The sequence below is a fragment of the Phoca vitulina genome, unplaced genomic scaffold, assembly GCF_004348235.1.
Source record: "Phoca vitulina isolate PV1807 unplaced genomic scaffold, GSC_HSeal_1.0 scaffold90, whole genome shotgun sequence".
NCBI lineage: Eukaryota > Metazoa > Chordata > Mammalia > Carnivora > Phocidae > Phoca > Phoca vitulina.
This window is the reverse complement of record NW_022589793.1, coordinates 709,167-723,591: the sequence shown is the minus strand read 5'-3', so window position 1 is coordinate 723,591 and position 14,425 is coordinate 709,167. Positions and strand designations below refer to the sequence as shown.

General features: G+C 36.6%; 1 protein-coding gene across 1 annotated transcript in view; it reads right to left on the bottom strand.

Annotated features, from left to right (window-relative positions):
- The window catches only part of LOC116626774 (ATP-binding cassette sub-family A member 3-like), a 199,460-nt gene that overhangs the window by 138,007 nt on the left and 47,028 nt on the right, over positions 1-14,425 (bottom strand). Inside the window, exons 15-17 of the mRNA XM_032396277.1 lie at positions 3,176-3,274; positions 2,125-2,281; positions 845-1,145 (exon numbers count right to left, since the gene is read on the bottom strand). Coding sequence (XP_032252168.1) covers positions 845-1,145; positions 2,125-2,281; positions 3,176-3,274 — 557 coding nt within the window. The remainder of the gene's footprint in view (positions 1-844; positions 1,146-2,124; positions 2,282-3,175; positions 3,275-14,425) is intronic.

The window sequence follows — 14,425 nt, the reverse complement described above, 5'->3', positions numbered from 1 at the left end:
GGGCTTCTGTATTATTCTATTGTATTTATCTCATTATCAATATAACAAGTATATTCAGTTAATCATTTTACTTTTTTAACATAAGCAGTATACTGTAATTTTTAAAAAAATAATTATTTTATCCTTCATCCTCTGTCCTCATGTGTGACCTTGGTTAACAAATGCTTACTTACTACTTATAGCAGAGGAATAATAGGGACAATTATTTGTAGTCAGCCAATCTATTACTTGTAGGTTGTAGAATCAGTATTATAAGGAACAATCATTTCTGAAATGTATTTTCACAACAGAACCTCAATGAGAGAAAAAAAGAACCACACAGGTTTGCCAATACTGCAGGCTGTTTGCTAACTCAGAACACTGTTCATCAGGTGGCAGTTAAAAAAAATATAGTATCTGGGAGGAACTGATGACTTGAAAGAGAATAAACTTTATGATCAGAGAAGTAATGTCATGTAGTGAGTGGTTTGCAGACATCAGGTAGGACAGGTTAAATTTCACGTCTCTGTATTTACTACATGTCTGATTTGGTGCAAATTACTGGACTTCCTTAAATGTCAGTGCTCCTCATTTAACTGGTATCAGTAATAAAAATATCTACTAAATTGGGGTGATTGCTCATTTTAAATGATACACAGGTACAATACTTAGCTGGGTTCTTGCCAAAAACAAGTGCTCAGTAAATGTAAATTTTTATTATTACTATCTTAAAAATAAATGTATTCGGAGGAGCTAGCACATTAAGTCTTTAGTTATACTGTAGCCAAATACATAGTTGACCTTCTTTGCAAATCACACAACCAGATCTTCATCTAAGAGCAGTCTTTTTTACCTAGAGTCTTACCTTGCACTTCCTTAAGTGTGTGTTTGTGAGACTCTAGCATGCTCCTAAGATGTTTTAGGAAAATCGTGGTCAAATTAGAATTCCCAGAAATAGATAAAGGCACAATTGTTCGACCATATTGATCCAAATCCATTTGTCTGGCCTTTTCATCTTTAGTATGTAAAAACTTATTAGCCTCTGAGAGAAAAATAAAGGAACCTAGAAGTGCCAGTATCTGTAGCAAAATCAGTTTCCAATTCCGCCAACTGAACATCGCCCTCTTTATGAACAAGGCACAGAACTGCTGGTGATAGAGGGAATACTAAAGAAGGAAAAAAGAAACAATATTACAATATTCATGGACCCAAACAGATCATTCCTGATGAAATTCATTAAGATGAATGAACACTCTGGAATTTTAGGGTAGAAGACACATAAAATTTATCTAAATAAATACTGAGAATAGAATCTAAGCACAGTATGATACTACATAAGAGTATGATCAGTCTTTTCTTTGTAAGGCAGGAGTCAACAAATTATGATGTGTTTTGTAAATCAAGTTTTCCTGGAACACAGCTATATCCATTCATTTCTGTGTTGTCTATGGTTGTGTTTGTGCTACAAGGACAGGATTGCAAGAGAGACCATGTGGCCAACCCCACCTTACATATCTATTATTCCCTTATGTAAGTTTGCTGATCTCTATTGTAAAGTATTAAATACAGTGTTTAAGGTCTGAATTTTCATATAACACACTTGAAATCTCAACAGGATGATTTTCCCCAGACTCTTAACAGTCAAGAAAACCAGGCTTCTTTATAGGGGGAAGAGAGAATTAGAAGGAGAAGGAAAGAAATGCTGGGCAACTCACAAGGACTTCCCATACTGAGGACTGCACCAATTAGGGAAACATTCCTTATGCATTATCAATTCCCATTGCAAAAACTTACAATATTGGGCATGTTTGATTACTAAAAATCATGCTCTTTCCAGTGTACTCCAGCTTCAGTGAACTACCAAATTGCTGGGTTAGCAATTTGAAAAAAAAAAAAAAAAAGAATTCTAAGACATAAAAAAGAACTGAGGAATAGCAATGTGTGAGTGAGAGCTGTGATTTTTACCTAGACCTTTTTGCTTCTGCATTAGGAAATAAATTAGGTTGTGGTACAGACTGCTCCCTGTCTGGTAGGGTGCGGTGGTTAAGAACTCCACACTACCTTTGTTCAAATAGTAAACAAAAATGTACCTCTTGTGCCCTAATCAAATAAATATACATCAGGTTTCTTAGCAAAGGTGCTTACCCCAGTATTAAACATAATAGCAGGGCTTTCGTTCATGGTAGAACAATTGCTTGACATATTCCTATTCTGGTTCTTAACTGAGACTTCATTCATCACAGTGGGAGGTGGAGTTTGGATAGCTTGGATATCTGTTTGTGAATCTTCCAGATTACTGACTCTACATAAAAAAAAAAAAAATAGTAACAAAGCATTGAATTTCAACTCTACCCCATAATATCTTGTTTGGAGAATGCAACAGGAGAAACATTCAACTCAGAAGGCTCCTGGGTGGGGCGCCTGGGTGGCTTAGTCGTTAAGCGTCTGCCTTCGGCTCAGGTCATCATCCCAGGGTCCTGGGACCAAGTCCCGCATCGGGCTCCCTGCTCTGCGGGAAGCCAGCTTCTCCCTCTCCCCCTGCTTGTGTTCCCTCTCTTGCTGTGTTTCTCTCTGTCAAATAAATAAATAAAATCTTAAAAAAAAAAAAAAAAGGCTCCTGGGTTTGCTTACTGACTTGGCAGGGGCATTATAGGGAGGCAACAGGGTAAACTCTGGTAGAAGAATGGTTCCCAAACCCCAGTCACAGGACTGCTGGCAGACCATAGTAAGGCTAGGAAAATTAGGGCAAGGTATTGAGTGTTTCATTAAATTGAACTCATTCAAGTTAAAAATTAACATCTAATTCATACTTTGGATGAATCAAAATATCTGCTCTTTTTTAAAATGATAGTGGTGTGAGGGGGGGGTTGGGGGATGGGTTAGCCTGGTGATGGGTATTAAAGAGGGCACGTTCTGCATGGAGCACTGGGTGTTATACGCAAACAACATGGAACACTACATCAAAAGCTAATGATGTAATGTATGGTGATTAACATAACATAATTAAAAAAATGATAGTGGTGTTTTTTGGGGGTTATTACTGTAAAAAAAAAAATCATGTTGGTTCTCTCCTCTCCACACCTCTTAAATTTCTAATGTGTGACTCTGAGTTTGGTGAGTTTACAAAAGGGACCAAGATGTGGTTCTTCCTCCCCAATGGTTTTTGTTTTTATTTTCCTTATGCATCCTTGCTCACCTAAAAAAGACTTCTTCCATGGTAGTAATAGAGGCACCAAAGCTAGCAATCCCTAACTCATATCGTCTCTTTTCCAGATCAGTAAATAGAGCTTCAAAGCTAGAATATGAATTAGAAAAAAAATAAGAAGGGGAAGGAAAAGGGGGAAGGGAGGAATAAAAGTTAGTACCAAATCAGAAGATTTTCATATTTATATTTTATTCTGAACTGACTTCCCTTCAGCAGTGGGGAAAATGTAGCTCATTCTTCACTTCAGTACTTATAACAGAAACTGGTAAACTGCTCTAGCACATTGTTTTCCACTCTACTTAATTCTTGAAAACATATAATTTTGGTCTTCTAATAAACTACCATGAGACTCTATATATGCTAATAACTCTAGCTAGTTCACATGAATTAACTTATCACACACATATAAATGCTATGGTTCTTATTATTCAGTAAGTTTTTTAAAAAATTATTCAAATTAACAGGAGAAAAAAGCCACTCACATAGACAATGGAGTAGGTGCAATAGAAATAGGAGACATGGACAGAACCAAGTGATTCAATGGTCAAGAAAAGCCATGGAAATTGAGCCAGATGCAATGTAGAGACATCAAGACTTTTAAAGAATAGTTTTCCTGGGAAGATTTTACAGTACTTCATATTTATAAGATGATTTTTTCCAAAACCATCAAACATATTTTCAATGAGGAGCATTATATGCACACTCTGTGTTGGAGGAACTCAAAATTCCCTCTTTTGGAAGATCTATCAAAATTTCCTCCATATTCAAACTTAAATTATTTTCCATTTAATTCTTTTTAGTTTTGCACATTGGTTCTAAATTTACACCATTAATTATATAGAACAGGTATAATCTACCCACATGACAGCCCTTCACATGTTTTAAGTCCATTTCCTCTGGTGCTTCTTTATTCCCAATGCTTGGCTTTTCAACCAGGATTCACATTTTCTTCTTTTTCTTTGATTTTAGTTAAGAAATTAATGTGTGCATCATATAAAATTTAGAAATGAATGTACAAAAATATAAATATCACAATATCATGCCCCATAGATATCCACTGTTAATACACTAATATTTTGGCATATTATTTATTTTTGTTTCCTTTGGCTTTATACCATATATAACAAAATTAAACTGTATGAGGCTTTAAAATGCACAAATAGAGCACTAAGTGGAGATAAATATTCCTTAACAGCTTAATGAATACATTCTGGTATGATATTATGAAAGAATAAGATCTAAGTAAAGTGAAGATTTCTCCTTGGTTATCTTAAAAATGGGAAGTCCTAAAAGTCCTACCATAAGCAGTTGACCAAAAATGCAGGTAAGTAAACAAAACAAGATTCAGAACATTATTATGATAGGATTTCATTTCTATTAAATCATAAAACTAATTATTATTATTGTATCCATGTCAATGTATGTATGTGATGTACAACATATTATACTCATGTCAGTATATGCATTTAATGATCCTGAGAAGTATACACAGAAATTTTCCCGGTGATTATTCCCATAGGGAGTGATTATGGGAGACTTTCACTTTCTAATTCATACACTCCAGAACTAAGTAAGTTTCTTGATTTGGTCATGATGCAATCACATGTTGATTAGCACACCCTAGGCTCCTTAGTGATATTCAGTAAAGAAAAAAGATAGTAATAGATAAATAAATTAAAAAATTGTATGAGCCAATCATTATGTGAAAAACATATATTTTTCTAATATATGTTTTTATATATAATATAAAATATATATATTTAACAAATATAAATATTGTATACATTATATATATTCTATATATTATACTTGAGAGGAACACAAAAAAATATTAAAAAGAAAAAAATTTGACCACCTTGAGTATAGCTGTTTTTCCCATGTTTTGTTATTTGTTGTATATATAATACATATATATTTAATAAATATATAGATGTTATAAAGACAATATATTGTCTACTTAAGGTGAGAATACAGAAAAATATAAAAACAAAAAAAATGTGACCACCTAAAGTATAACACTGTTAACATTTGATGTACTTACTTCTATCCATTACAAAGTTTTTTCCATTACATATATTTTTAAATACTTATTTTTTTTTACTGAGGCATAACAAAGTATACTACTTGTGAATGAATTTTCACATAAGTACATAACAGTACATACATGGGTAACCATCCAGATAAGATAGAGAACATTTCCAGAATCCCACAGGTCCCTTCTTAGTCCCTAACTTCTTTCCCAGTGTCCATACACGCACATGTGCGCGTGCATACACACACACGCACACACACACACACCTATGCATCTTATGGTAATTTTTATTATTTTTTTAAAAGATTTTAAGTAATCTCTATACCTAATGTGGGGCTCAAATTAACAACCCCGAGGTCAAGAGTCACATGCTCCAGTGACTGAGCCAGCCAGACACCCATGTTATAGAGGTAATTTTAATTTTAGAATTACATAAAGATTTTTTCTTTTCTTGAACTTCATATAAATGGAATCCTACAGCTTGTACTTTTTTTATCCAATGTTTCAATGTCTGTGAGATTCATTCATGTCATATATACCACTAGTTTATTCTTTTTTATTGCTATATTCTTCCATTTTCCTGTTGATGGACATTTTGGTGGCTTTGGTTTGGAGCTATTATGAATCGTGTCTACAAATATACTCTTTTACATCTCTTCTGATGGACATTTGTCTTTAAGGTATATACTAGGAATAATTGCGGGGTCATAGGATAAGCACATATTTAGCTTAGTAAAAATGGCCACTCATTTTCCAAAGCAGTTTTACCATTTTATACTTCTATTAGCAATGAGATCCATTTATCATATTCATATGCTATAGTCTGTCTTTTTAATTTTAGCCATTCTTGTGGGTGTGTAGTGGTAATGTACTGGTTGGTCTCTTTATTTTTTGCAGGTTTCCTCATAGTTCTGGGAAGAATTCTTTTTTTTTTTTTTATTCATCAGATTCCTTTATTTATTCATATTTTTTAATGTTTCACTAAACTTTATTTTGTGAGATAGGGCTGACAGGTTTGCAGGAAAACCTTCCTAAAGCAAGGTGACAGATTTTTTTTAGTTAAGTTTTAAAATCTGGAAGAAGAAAAACAAGAGAATCTTTAAAATTCTGTAGATTTTTTACAAAACATTGGTACTCAAAAAAATACATCTCTTTGAATTTTGAGCTAAGTGAGATTTTGGGGAAAAGAATACTTCCATAGGCCCATTCTCTGGTGTTGACATGACCTGCAGAAACATTGAGTGAACTCCATATCCGAAGATCACAAAGTACCTGGCCTCTTAATTCTGGGAAGAATTCTTAACATAGTGTTCTCTTTCAGTAGTTCTCTTTTCTGCCATAAGTATTGGTCAGATCTTTATAATCAATCAGGATTTCACATCATTTTATCTCATTTTCCCTCCTCCAAACTGTTCTAGATTCACAGTGTCCTCTTTAATTTGATTGAGACTATAAAGCAGAGAATTTCTGAAGTTTCCCATTTTTGGAAAATATTTTCAAAGTAGGCATTTCTTATGATTTCTTAAATTGGTGCTTTTATTTCAAAATTCAGTATCCTTTCTACAGCCCATTCTTTTTCCCTTTCATCCTTATGAAAAGATTGATATTTATCCAGGACTGACTTATAATCATATAAAACATGTGGAGGAACTTCTGTCCAAGACTAAGATGAGTTTTTGCATGATTTCGTGGTTTCTTAGTTATCATTCTAGGTTTTGATGTGTGTGTATGTGTTTTGCCTTGAATCAACCATGGGATCATTGGTGTCAATTTCTGAAGTTTAAAATTAGAATGAGATTGGCACATCTCCAGTTTTCTAACACTGTGGGTGTTGATGGGAGAACATAAGGCTTTGTAGATAAACTGACTTGTGTTTTAATCCAACTGTATCACCATTACTATTTGATTTAATCTCTCTTGGTTTACTATTGATTTAATCTTACTATTTGGTATAATCTTTCTAAATTTAAGAGTCATCTTGTAAATAGAGTCACTTGGAAAGAGGGAAATTAAGTACACTTTATTTTCTTCCCTTATTTGTTGCAAAGTTATTTCAATTGAACTAACATTTATTCCTCTGCAATCACTTCATAGTGATGTGAGTGTCTCATAGACACTTCATTACAGCTTGGAGACTTGAACTTATTTATAGCTCTGAGAAATACACTGAAAATTTCTACCTTTTTGTTTGTTCTTGTATTTTATTTTATTTTTTTAAAATTTTATTATGTTATGTTAGTCACCATACAATACATCATTAGTTTTTGATGTGGTGATCCACGATCCATTGTTTTTGTATAACACCCAGTGCTCCATGCAGTACGTGCCCTCCTTAATACCCATCACCGGGCTAAACAATCCCCCCTCCGCCCTCCCCTCTAAAACCCTGTTTGTCTCTCACAGTCCATATTCTCTCACGGTTCATCTCTCCCTCCAATTCCCCACCCCCTCATTTTTCCCTTCCTTCTCCTAATGTCCTCCATGCTATTCCTTATGTTCCACAAATAAGTGAAACCATATAATAATTGACTTTCTCTGCTTGACTTATTTCACTTAGCATAATCTCTTCCAGTCCCATCCATGTTGATGTAAAAGTTGGGTATTCATCCTTTCTGATGGCTGAGTAATATTCCATTGTATATATGGACCACATCTTCTTTAGCCATTCATCTCTTGAAGGGCATCTCGGCTCTTTGCACAGTTTGGTTATTGCGGACATTGCTGCTATGAACATTGGGGTGCATATGGCCCTTCTTTTCACTACATCTGTGTCTTTGGGGTAAATACCCAGGAGTGCAATTGCTGGGTCATAGGGTAGCTCTATTTTTAAAATTTTGAGGAACCTCCACTCTGTTTTCCAAAGTGGCTGTACCAACTTGCATTCCCACCAACAGTGTAAGAGGGTTGCTGTTCTCCACAACCTCTCCAACATTTGTTGTTTCTTTCCCTGTCCATTTTTGCCATTCTAACTGGTGTAAGGTGGTATCTCAGTGTGGTTTTGATTTCCCTGATGGCTAATGATGATGAACATTTTTTCATGTGTCTATTAGCCATTTGTATGTCTTCTTCTGAGAAGTGTCTTTTCATATCTTCTGCTCACTTTTTGACTTGATTATGTTTTTTGGGTGTTGAGTTTGAGAAGTTCTTTATAAATCTTGGATACCAGCCCTTTATCCGTAGTGTCATTTGCAAATTTCTTCTCCTATTCTGTGGGTTGCCTCTTTGTTTTGTTGACTGTTTCCTTTGCTGTGCAGAAGCCTTTTATCTTGATGAAGTCCCAAAAGTTCATTTTTGCTTTAGTTTCACTAGCTTTTGGAGATGTATCGTGAAAGAAGTTGCTGTGGGCGATGTCAAAGAGGTTACTGCCTATGTTCTCCTCTAGGATTTTGATGGATTCCTGCCTCACATTGAGGTCTTTCATCCATTTTGAGTTTATTTTTGTGAATGGTGTTAGAGAATGGTCGAGTTTCATTCTTCTGCATGTGGCTGTCCAATTTTCTCAGCACCATTTATTGAAGAGACCATCTTTTTTCCATTGCATGTTTTTCCCTGCTTTGTCAAAGATTATTTGACCATAGAGTTGAGGGTCCATATCTGGGTTCTCTATTCTGTTCCATTGGTCTATATGTCTGTTTTTGTGCCAGTACCATCCTGTCTTGGTGATCACAGCTTTGTCATATAGCTTGAAATCAGGCAACGTGATGCCCCCAGCTTTGTTTTTCTTTTTCAACATTTCCTTGGTGATTTGGGGTCTTTTCTGATTCCATACAAATTTTAGGATTGTTTGTTCCAGCACTTTGAAAAATGTCATTGGAATTTTGATCAGGATGGCATTGAAGGTATCGATTGCTCTGGGTAGCATAGACATTTTAACAATGTTTATTCTTCCGATCCATGAGCATAGAATATTTTTCCATCTTTTTGTGTCTTCTTCAATTTCTTTCATGAGTGTTCTGTAGTAGAGTATAGATCCTTTACCTCTTTGGTTAGGTTTATTCTGAGGTATCTTATGGTTTTTGGTGCTATTGTAAATGGATCGTTTCTCTAATTTCTCTTTCTACAGTTGCGTTGTTAGTGTATAAGAAAGCAACTGATTTCTGTGCATTGATTTTGTATCCTGCCACATTACTGAATTGCTGTATGAGTTCTAGTAATTTGGGGGTGGAGTCTTTTGAATTTTCCACATAAAGTATCATGTCATCTGTGAAAAGAGAGAGTTTGACTTCTTCTTTGCCAATTTGAATACCTTTTATTTCTTTTTGTTGTCTGATTGCTGTTGCTAAGGACTTCTAGTACTATGTTGAACAATAGTGGCGAGAGTGGGCATCCCTGATGTGTTCCTGATCTTAAGGGAAAGGTTCTCAGCTTTTCCCCATTGAGGATGATATTCGCTGTGGGTTTTTCATAGATGGATTTTATGAACTTGAGGAATGTTCCCTCTACCCCTATACTCTGAAGAGTTTTAATCAGGAAGGGATGTTGTATTTTCTCACATGCTTTTTCTGCATCAATTGAGAGGACCATATGGTTCTTCTCCCTCCGCTTATTAATGTTTTCTATCACATTGATTGATTTGCGAATGTTGAACCACCCTTGCATCCCGGGGATAAATCCCACTTGGTTGTGGTGGATGATCCTTTTAATGTATTGTTGCATCCTATTAGCTAGGATTTTCTTGAGGATTTTGGAATCCATATTCATCAGGGATATCGGTCTGAAATTCTCCTTTTGGATGGGGTCTTTGCCTGGTTTGGGGATTAAGGTAATGCTGGCCTCATAGAATGAGTTTGGAAGTTTTCCTTCTGTTTCTATTTTTTGAAACAGCTTCAGTAGAATAGGTATTATTTCTTCTTTGAATGTTTGGTAGAATTCCCCAGGGAATCCATCAGGCCCTGGACTCTTGTTTTTTGGGAGGTTTTTGATCACTGCTTCAATCTCGTTACTGGTTATTGGCCTATTCAGGTTGTCAATTTCGTCCTGTTTCAGTCTTGGCAGCTTATAGGTTTCCAGGAAGGCCTCCATTTCATCCAGATTGCTCAGTTTATTGGCTTATAGTTGTTGATAATAATTTCTAATAATTGTTTCTATTTCCTTGGTGTTAGCCGTGATCTCTCCCCTTTCATTCATAATTTTATTAATTTGGGTCCTCTTTTCTTTTGGATAAGTCTGACCAGTGGTTTATCGATCTTATTAATTCTTTCAAAGAACCAACTTCTAGTTTTGTTGATCTGATCTACTGTGTTTCTGGTTTCTAATTCATTGATTTCTGCTCTAATTTTAATTATTTCTCTCCTAATGTGTGGCTTAGGCATAATTTGTTGCTTTTTCACTAGTTCTTTAAGAAGTAGAGTTAGTTGGTGAATTCGAGATTTTTCTATTTTTTTGAGTGAGGCTTGGATGGCTATGTATTTCCCCCTTAGGACCGCCTTTGCAGTATTCCATAGGTTTTGGACCAATGTGTTTTCGTTCTCATTGGTTTACGTGGATTGTTTAAGTTCTTCTTTGATTTCCTGGTTGACCCAAACATTCTTGAGCAGAGTGGTTTTTAGCTTCCAAGTGTTTGAATTTCTGCCAAATTTTTTCTTGTGATTGAGTTCCAGTTTTAAAGCATTGTGGTCTGAGATAGGCAGGGAATAATCTCAATCTTTTGGTATCAGTTGAGACCTGATTTGTGACCCAGTATGTGGTCTATTCTGGAGAAAGTTCCATGTGCACTCGAGAAGAATGAGTATTCTGTTATTTTAGGGTGGAATGTTCTGTAAATATCTATGAGGTCCATCTGGTGCAGTGTATCATTCAAAGCTCTTGTTTCTTTGTTGATTTTCTGCTTAGATGACCTGTCCATTGCTGAGAGTGGAGTATTGAGGTCTCCTACAATTAACGTATTGTTATCAATATGACTCTTTATTTTGGTTAACAGTTGGCTTATGTAGATGGCTGCTCCCATGTTGGGGGCATAGGTATTTACAATTGTTAGATATTCTTGTTGGATAGACCCTTTAAGAATGATATAGTGTCCTTCTGTGTCTCTAATTACAGACTTTAGTTTAAAATCTAATTTGTCTGATATAAGAATTGCTACCCAGCTTTCTTTTGAGGTCCACTGGCATGGAAGATGGATCTCCATCCCTTCACTTTCAGTCTGGATGTATCTTTAGGTTCAAAATGAGTCTCTTGTAGACAGCATATGGATGGGTCCTGTCTTTTTATCCAATCTGCAACGCTGTGCCGTTTTATGGAAGCATTTAGGCCATTCACGTTGAGAGTGATTGTTGAAAGATATGAATTAATTGTCATCATGTTGCCTGTGAAGATGTTGCTTTTATAGATTGTCCCTGTAAATTTCTGTTGTATATGACTCTTGGGGTCTTTCTCCTTTTATAGAACCCCCCTTAATATTTCTTGCAGGGCTGGCTTAGTGGTCACATATTCTTTCAGTTTCTGCTGGTCTTGGAAGCTCTGCATCTCTCCGTCCATTCTAAATGACAGCCTTGCCAGATAAAGTATTCTTGGCTGCACGTTCTTCTCATTTAGTACCCTGAATATGTCTTGCCAGGCCTTTCTGGCTTGCCGGGTCTCTGTGGATAGGTCCGATGTTATTCTGATGTTTCCCTCTCTGTATGTAAGGAATCTCTTCCCCCTAACTGCTCTTAAGATTGTTTCCTTGGTTCTAAGATTCGCAAGTTTTACTATTACATGCTGGGGTGTTGGCCTGTTTTCCTTGATCTTGGGAGGGGTCCTCTTTGCCTCTAGGACTCGAATGTTTGTTTCATTCCCCAGATTAGGGAAGTTCTCAGCTACGATTTGCTCAAATACATCTTCTAGTCCTCTCTCTCTCTCCACTCCCTCTGGGATTCCAATTATTCTGACATTGGAACGCCTCATGGTGTCACTTATTTCTCTGATTCTATTTTCATGGATTCTGAGTTGTTTTTCCCTGGCCTCCTCTTTTCCCTTTTTATCTATTATATTGTCTTCCAGGTCGCTTATTTGTTCTTCCTCCTCAGTTACCCTAGCTGTTAGATTATCTAGATTGGATTGGATCTCATCGATAGCATTTTTAAATTCTGCCAATTCAGCTTTCATTTCTGCCCTTAGCGACTCTATGTTGCCATTAATTGATTTCTCCATTCTGGCCATTGTCTTCACAATTGCTAGCCTGAATTCCATCTCTGACATCGTGGTGATATCTGCATCCATTTGTAAATCTGCAGTATATGTCATGATCTCTGAGTCTTTTCTATTTTGGGGGTTCCTCCTCCTAGTCATTCTGTTGATGGGTGGTTGAGGGAATGTATAGAGTCCAAATTGTTGACCAGAACCCAAGCAAGATGCACCTGTTTTCTAGGGACCTTAGGGTTGCTGGCCTCTTGTTTTCCCAGCCTGTCTTCTGGGGGAGGGGCCTGCTGCGCTGTTACTCAGGCAACCCTGTTTGGGCGGAGTTGCCCTGCCCCCCTGTGGTGGGGATGGGCTCAGCGGGAATCAGTTTTGGGGGCTTTTGTTCTCTGGCGGCTTTCCCTGGCGGCTTTCTGCGTCTCTTCCGCAAGTCAGAGCAGAAGAGACCATTTCCAACCCTCTGCCTCAGAGCAGAGAGACCGCAGTCTGTTCTTCAGTGAGCTCTCCAGGCCACACTGTCTCCGTTTCTGTCTGTGCTGCTATAAACTGCGGTGTCCTGGGTTGTGCACCCCTCGGCAGCGCTCCCAGTCCTGCGTCCAGGTTGGGGCTCTGATATCTGCCCGCAGAATCAGGGCTCCCCGCTTCGTACCTCGAAACCAACCACCTGCGATATTCTGTTTGTAGAGATCCAGATCTTCTTACATCTCAGGCTGGTTTCGTGGGTGCTCAGAGTGGTCTGGTAGATATTCAGCTCAGTTCCAGGGACCAGTTGAAATAGGGTCCCCTACTACTCTGCCATCTTTCCTTCTCCCTTGTTCTTGTATTTTAAACTAAAAGATCATTCTCTTTGGTTGAAAGATGGAATCAAAACAGGATTTGAAAATTTTCCTTTCCTTGATGGCAGCACTGAAGCTTCTTTTCCTTGACATTCTTGGTGACAATATTTTCGTCTTTTTCTCATTTCCAGATGCCAACCTCAAAATCTCATGCCTTTAAGACAAGTCAAGGCCAGACTAGAGGAAGGTTATCAGGACACTTCCAGAGGGGCCTTGCATAACAATTATCTGGATCTATCATGTACACATTTAATTTCCCTTCTTTTTCTTCCTGGATAATCTGCTGGACCTTATCTCAAATATTCGCTCTCCTGCTCTACAAAATAGATTCTTGTAACCCTCATACATCTTTCCAACTTTGCTGCTTAGGAGTGAAACCTGCTCAAGACACCCTTAATTAATATTAAATGAACTACTTTTTAAACTTCCTTTGAACAACAGATTGGGGTGATAAAATTCCTGATGATATTCTGTATCAGCTCTATTATTGATCCTTGTTTATTGAATTTTAGCTGTCATTCTATTTTTTTTATCTTTGGGATCGGTGGTCAGAATTTCATTTTTGAAACTTCCAAACAATCTTGAGGTTATGTTACAGAAATTTGCTTTTCTATATATCTTATATATATATTCTATATAATGTTGGCCTGTGTCTAAATCTACCAATATCCTTTCTTCTTTCCTGTCATGAAGTTCCCCATGATGTGGTAAATTTCCCATAAAATATCTGACTTTTTTTTCCCTTCAACCAACATTTTCTTGATTATCAGATTTAGATTTACAGTATTAGTTTGTTTTAATTTCCCCTGTCTTTCTCCCCCCCACCCACTGCCCCCTGTCTTTATAAAAGGTAATTGTTGGCAACAAACCTCAGAGACCCATCAGGATACCTGCTTTGAGGTAAATGAAATATTTGTTGCGTGTCTATACTTGAATTACTCTCTTTACCATGTTATCTTGTTTAAACTTTGTACCAGGAATAACACATTTCCTCCTTTTAATTTGTAGGAGTTTCACAAAATGGTATTTGTTTCTTTCCTCTATTGTCCACCCACTGGTTTCCCTTTATATTTACAGCCTCTTATTCATGAATTTTAAGCATATAAATATTTCCTGATATGTAGCACTATTCTGGTAACTCTTTTATATCTCTGCATATCACTTCCATTCACTCCACTCACCATGCAACATTCTAAACTTAAGCTTCATTCCAACAAGTCTCAGCATCGTTTTACAGCAAGTTACAATACCGTTTTA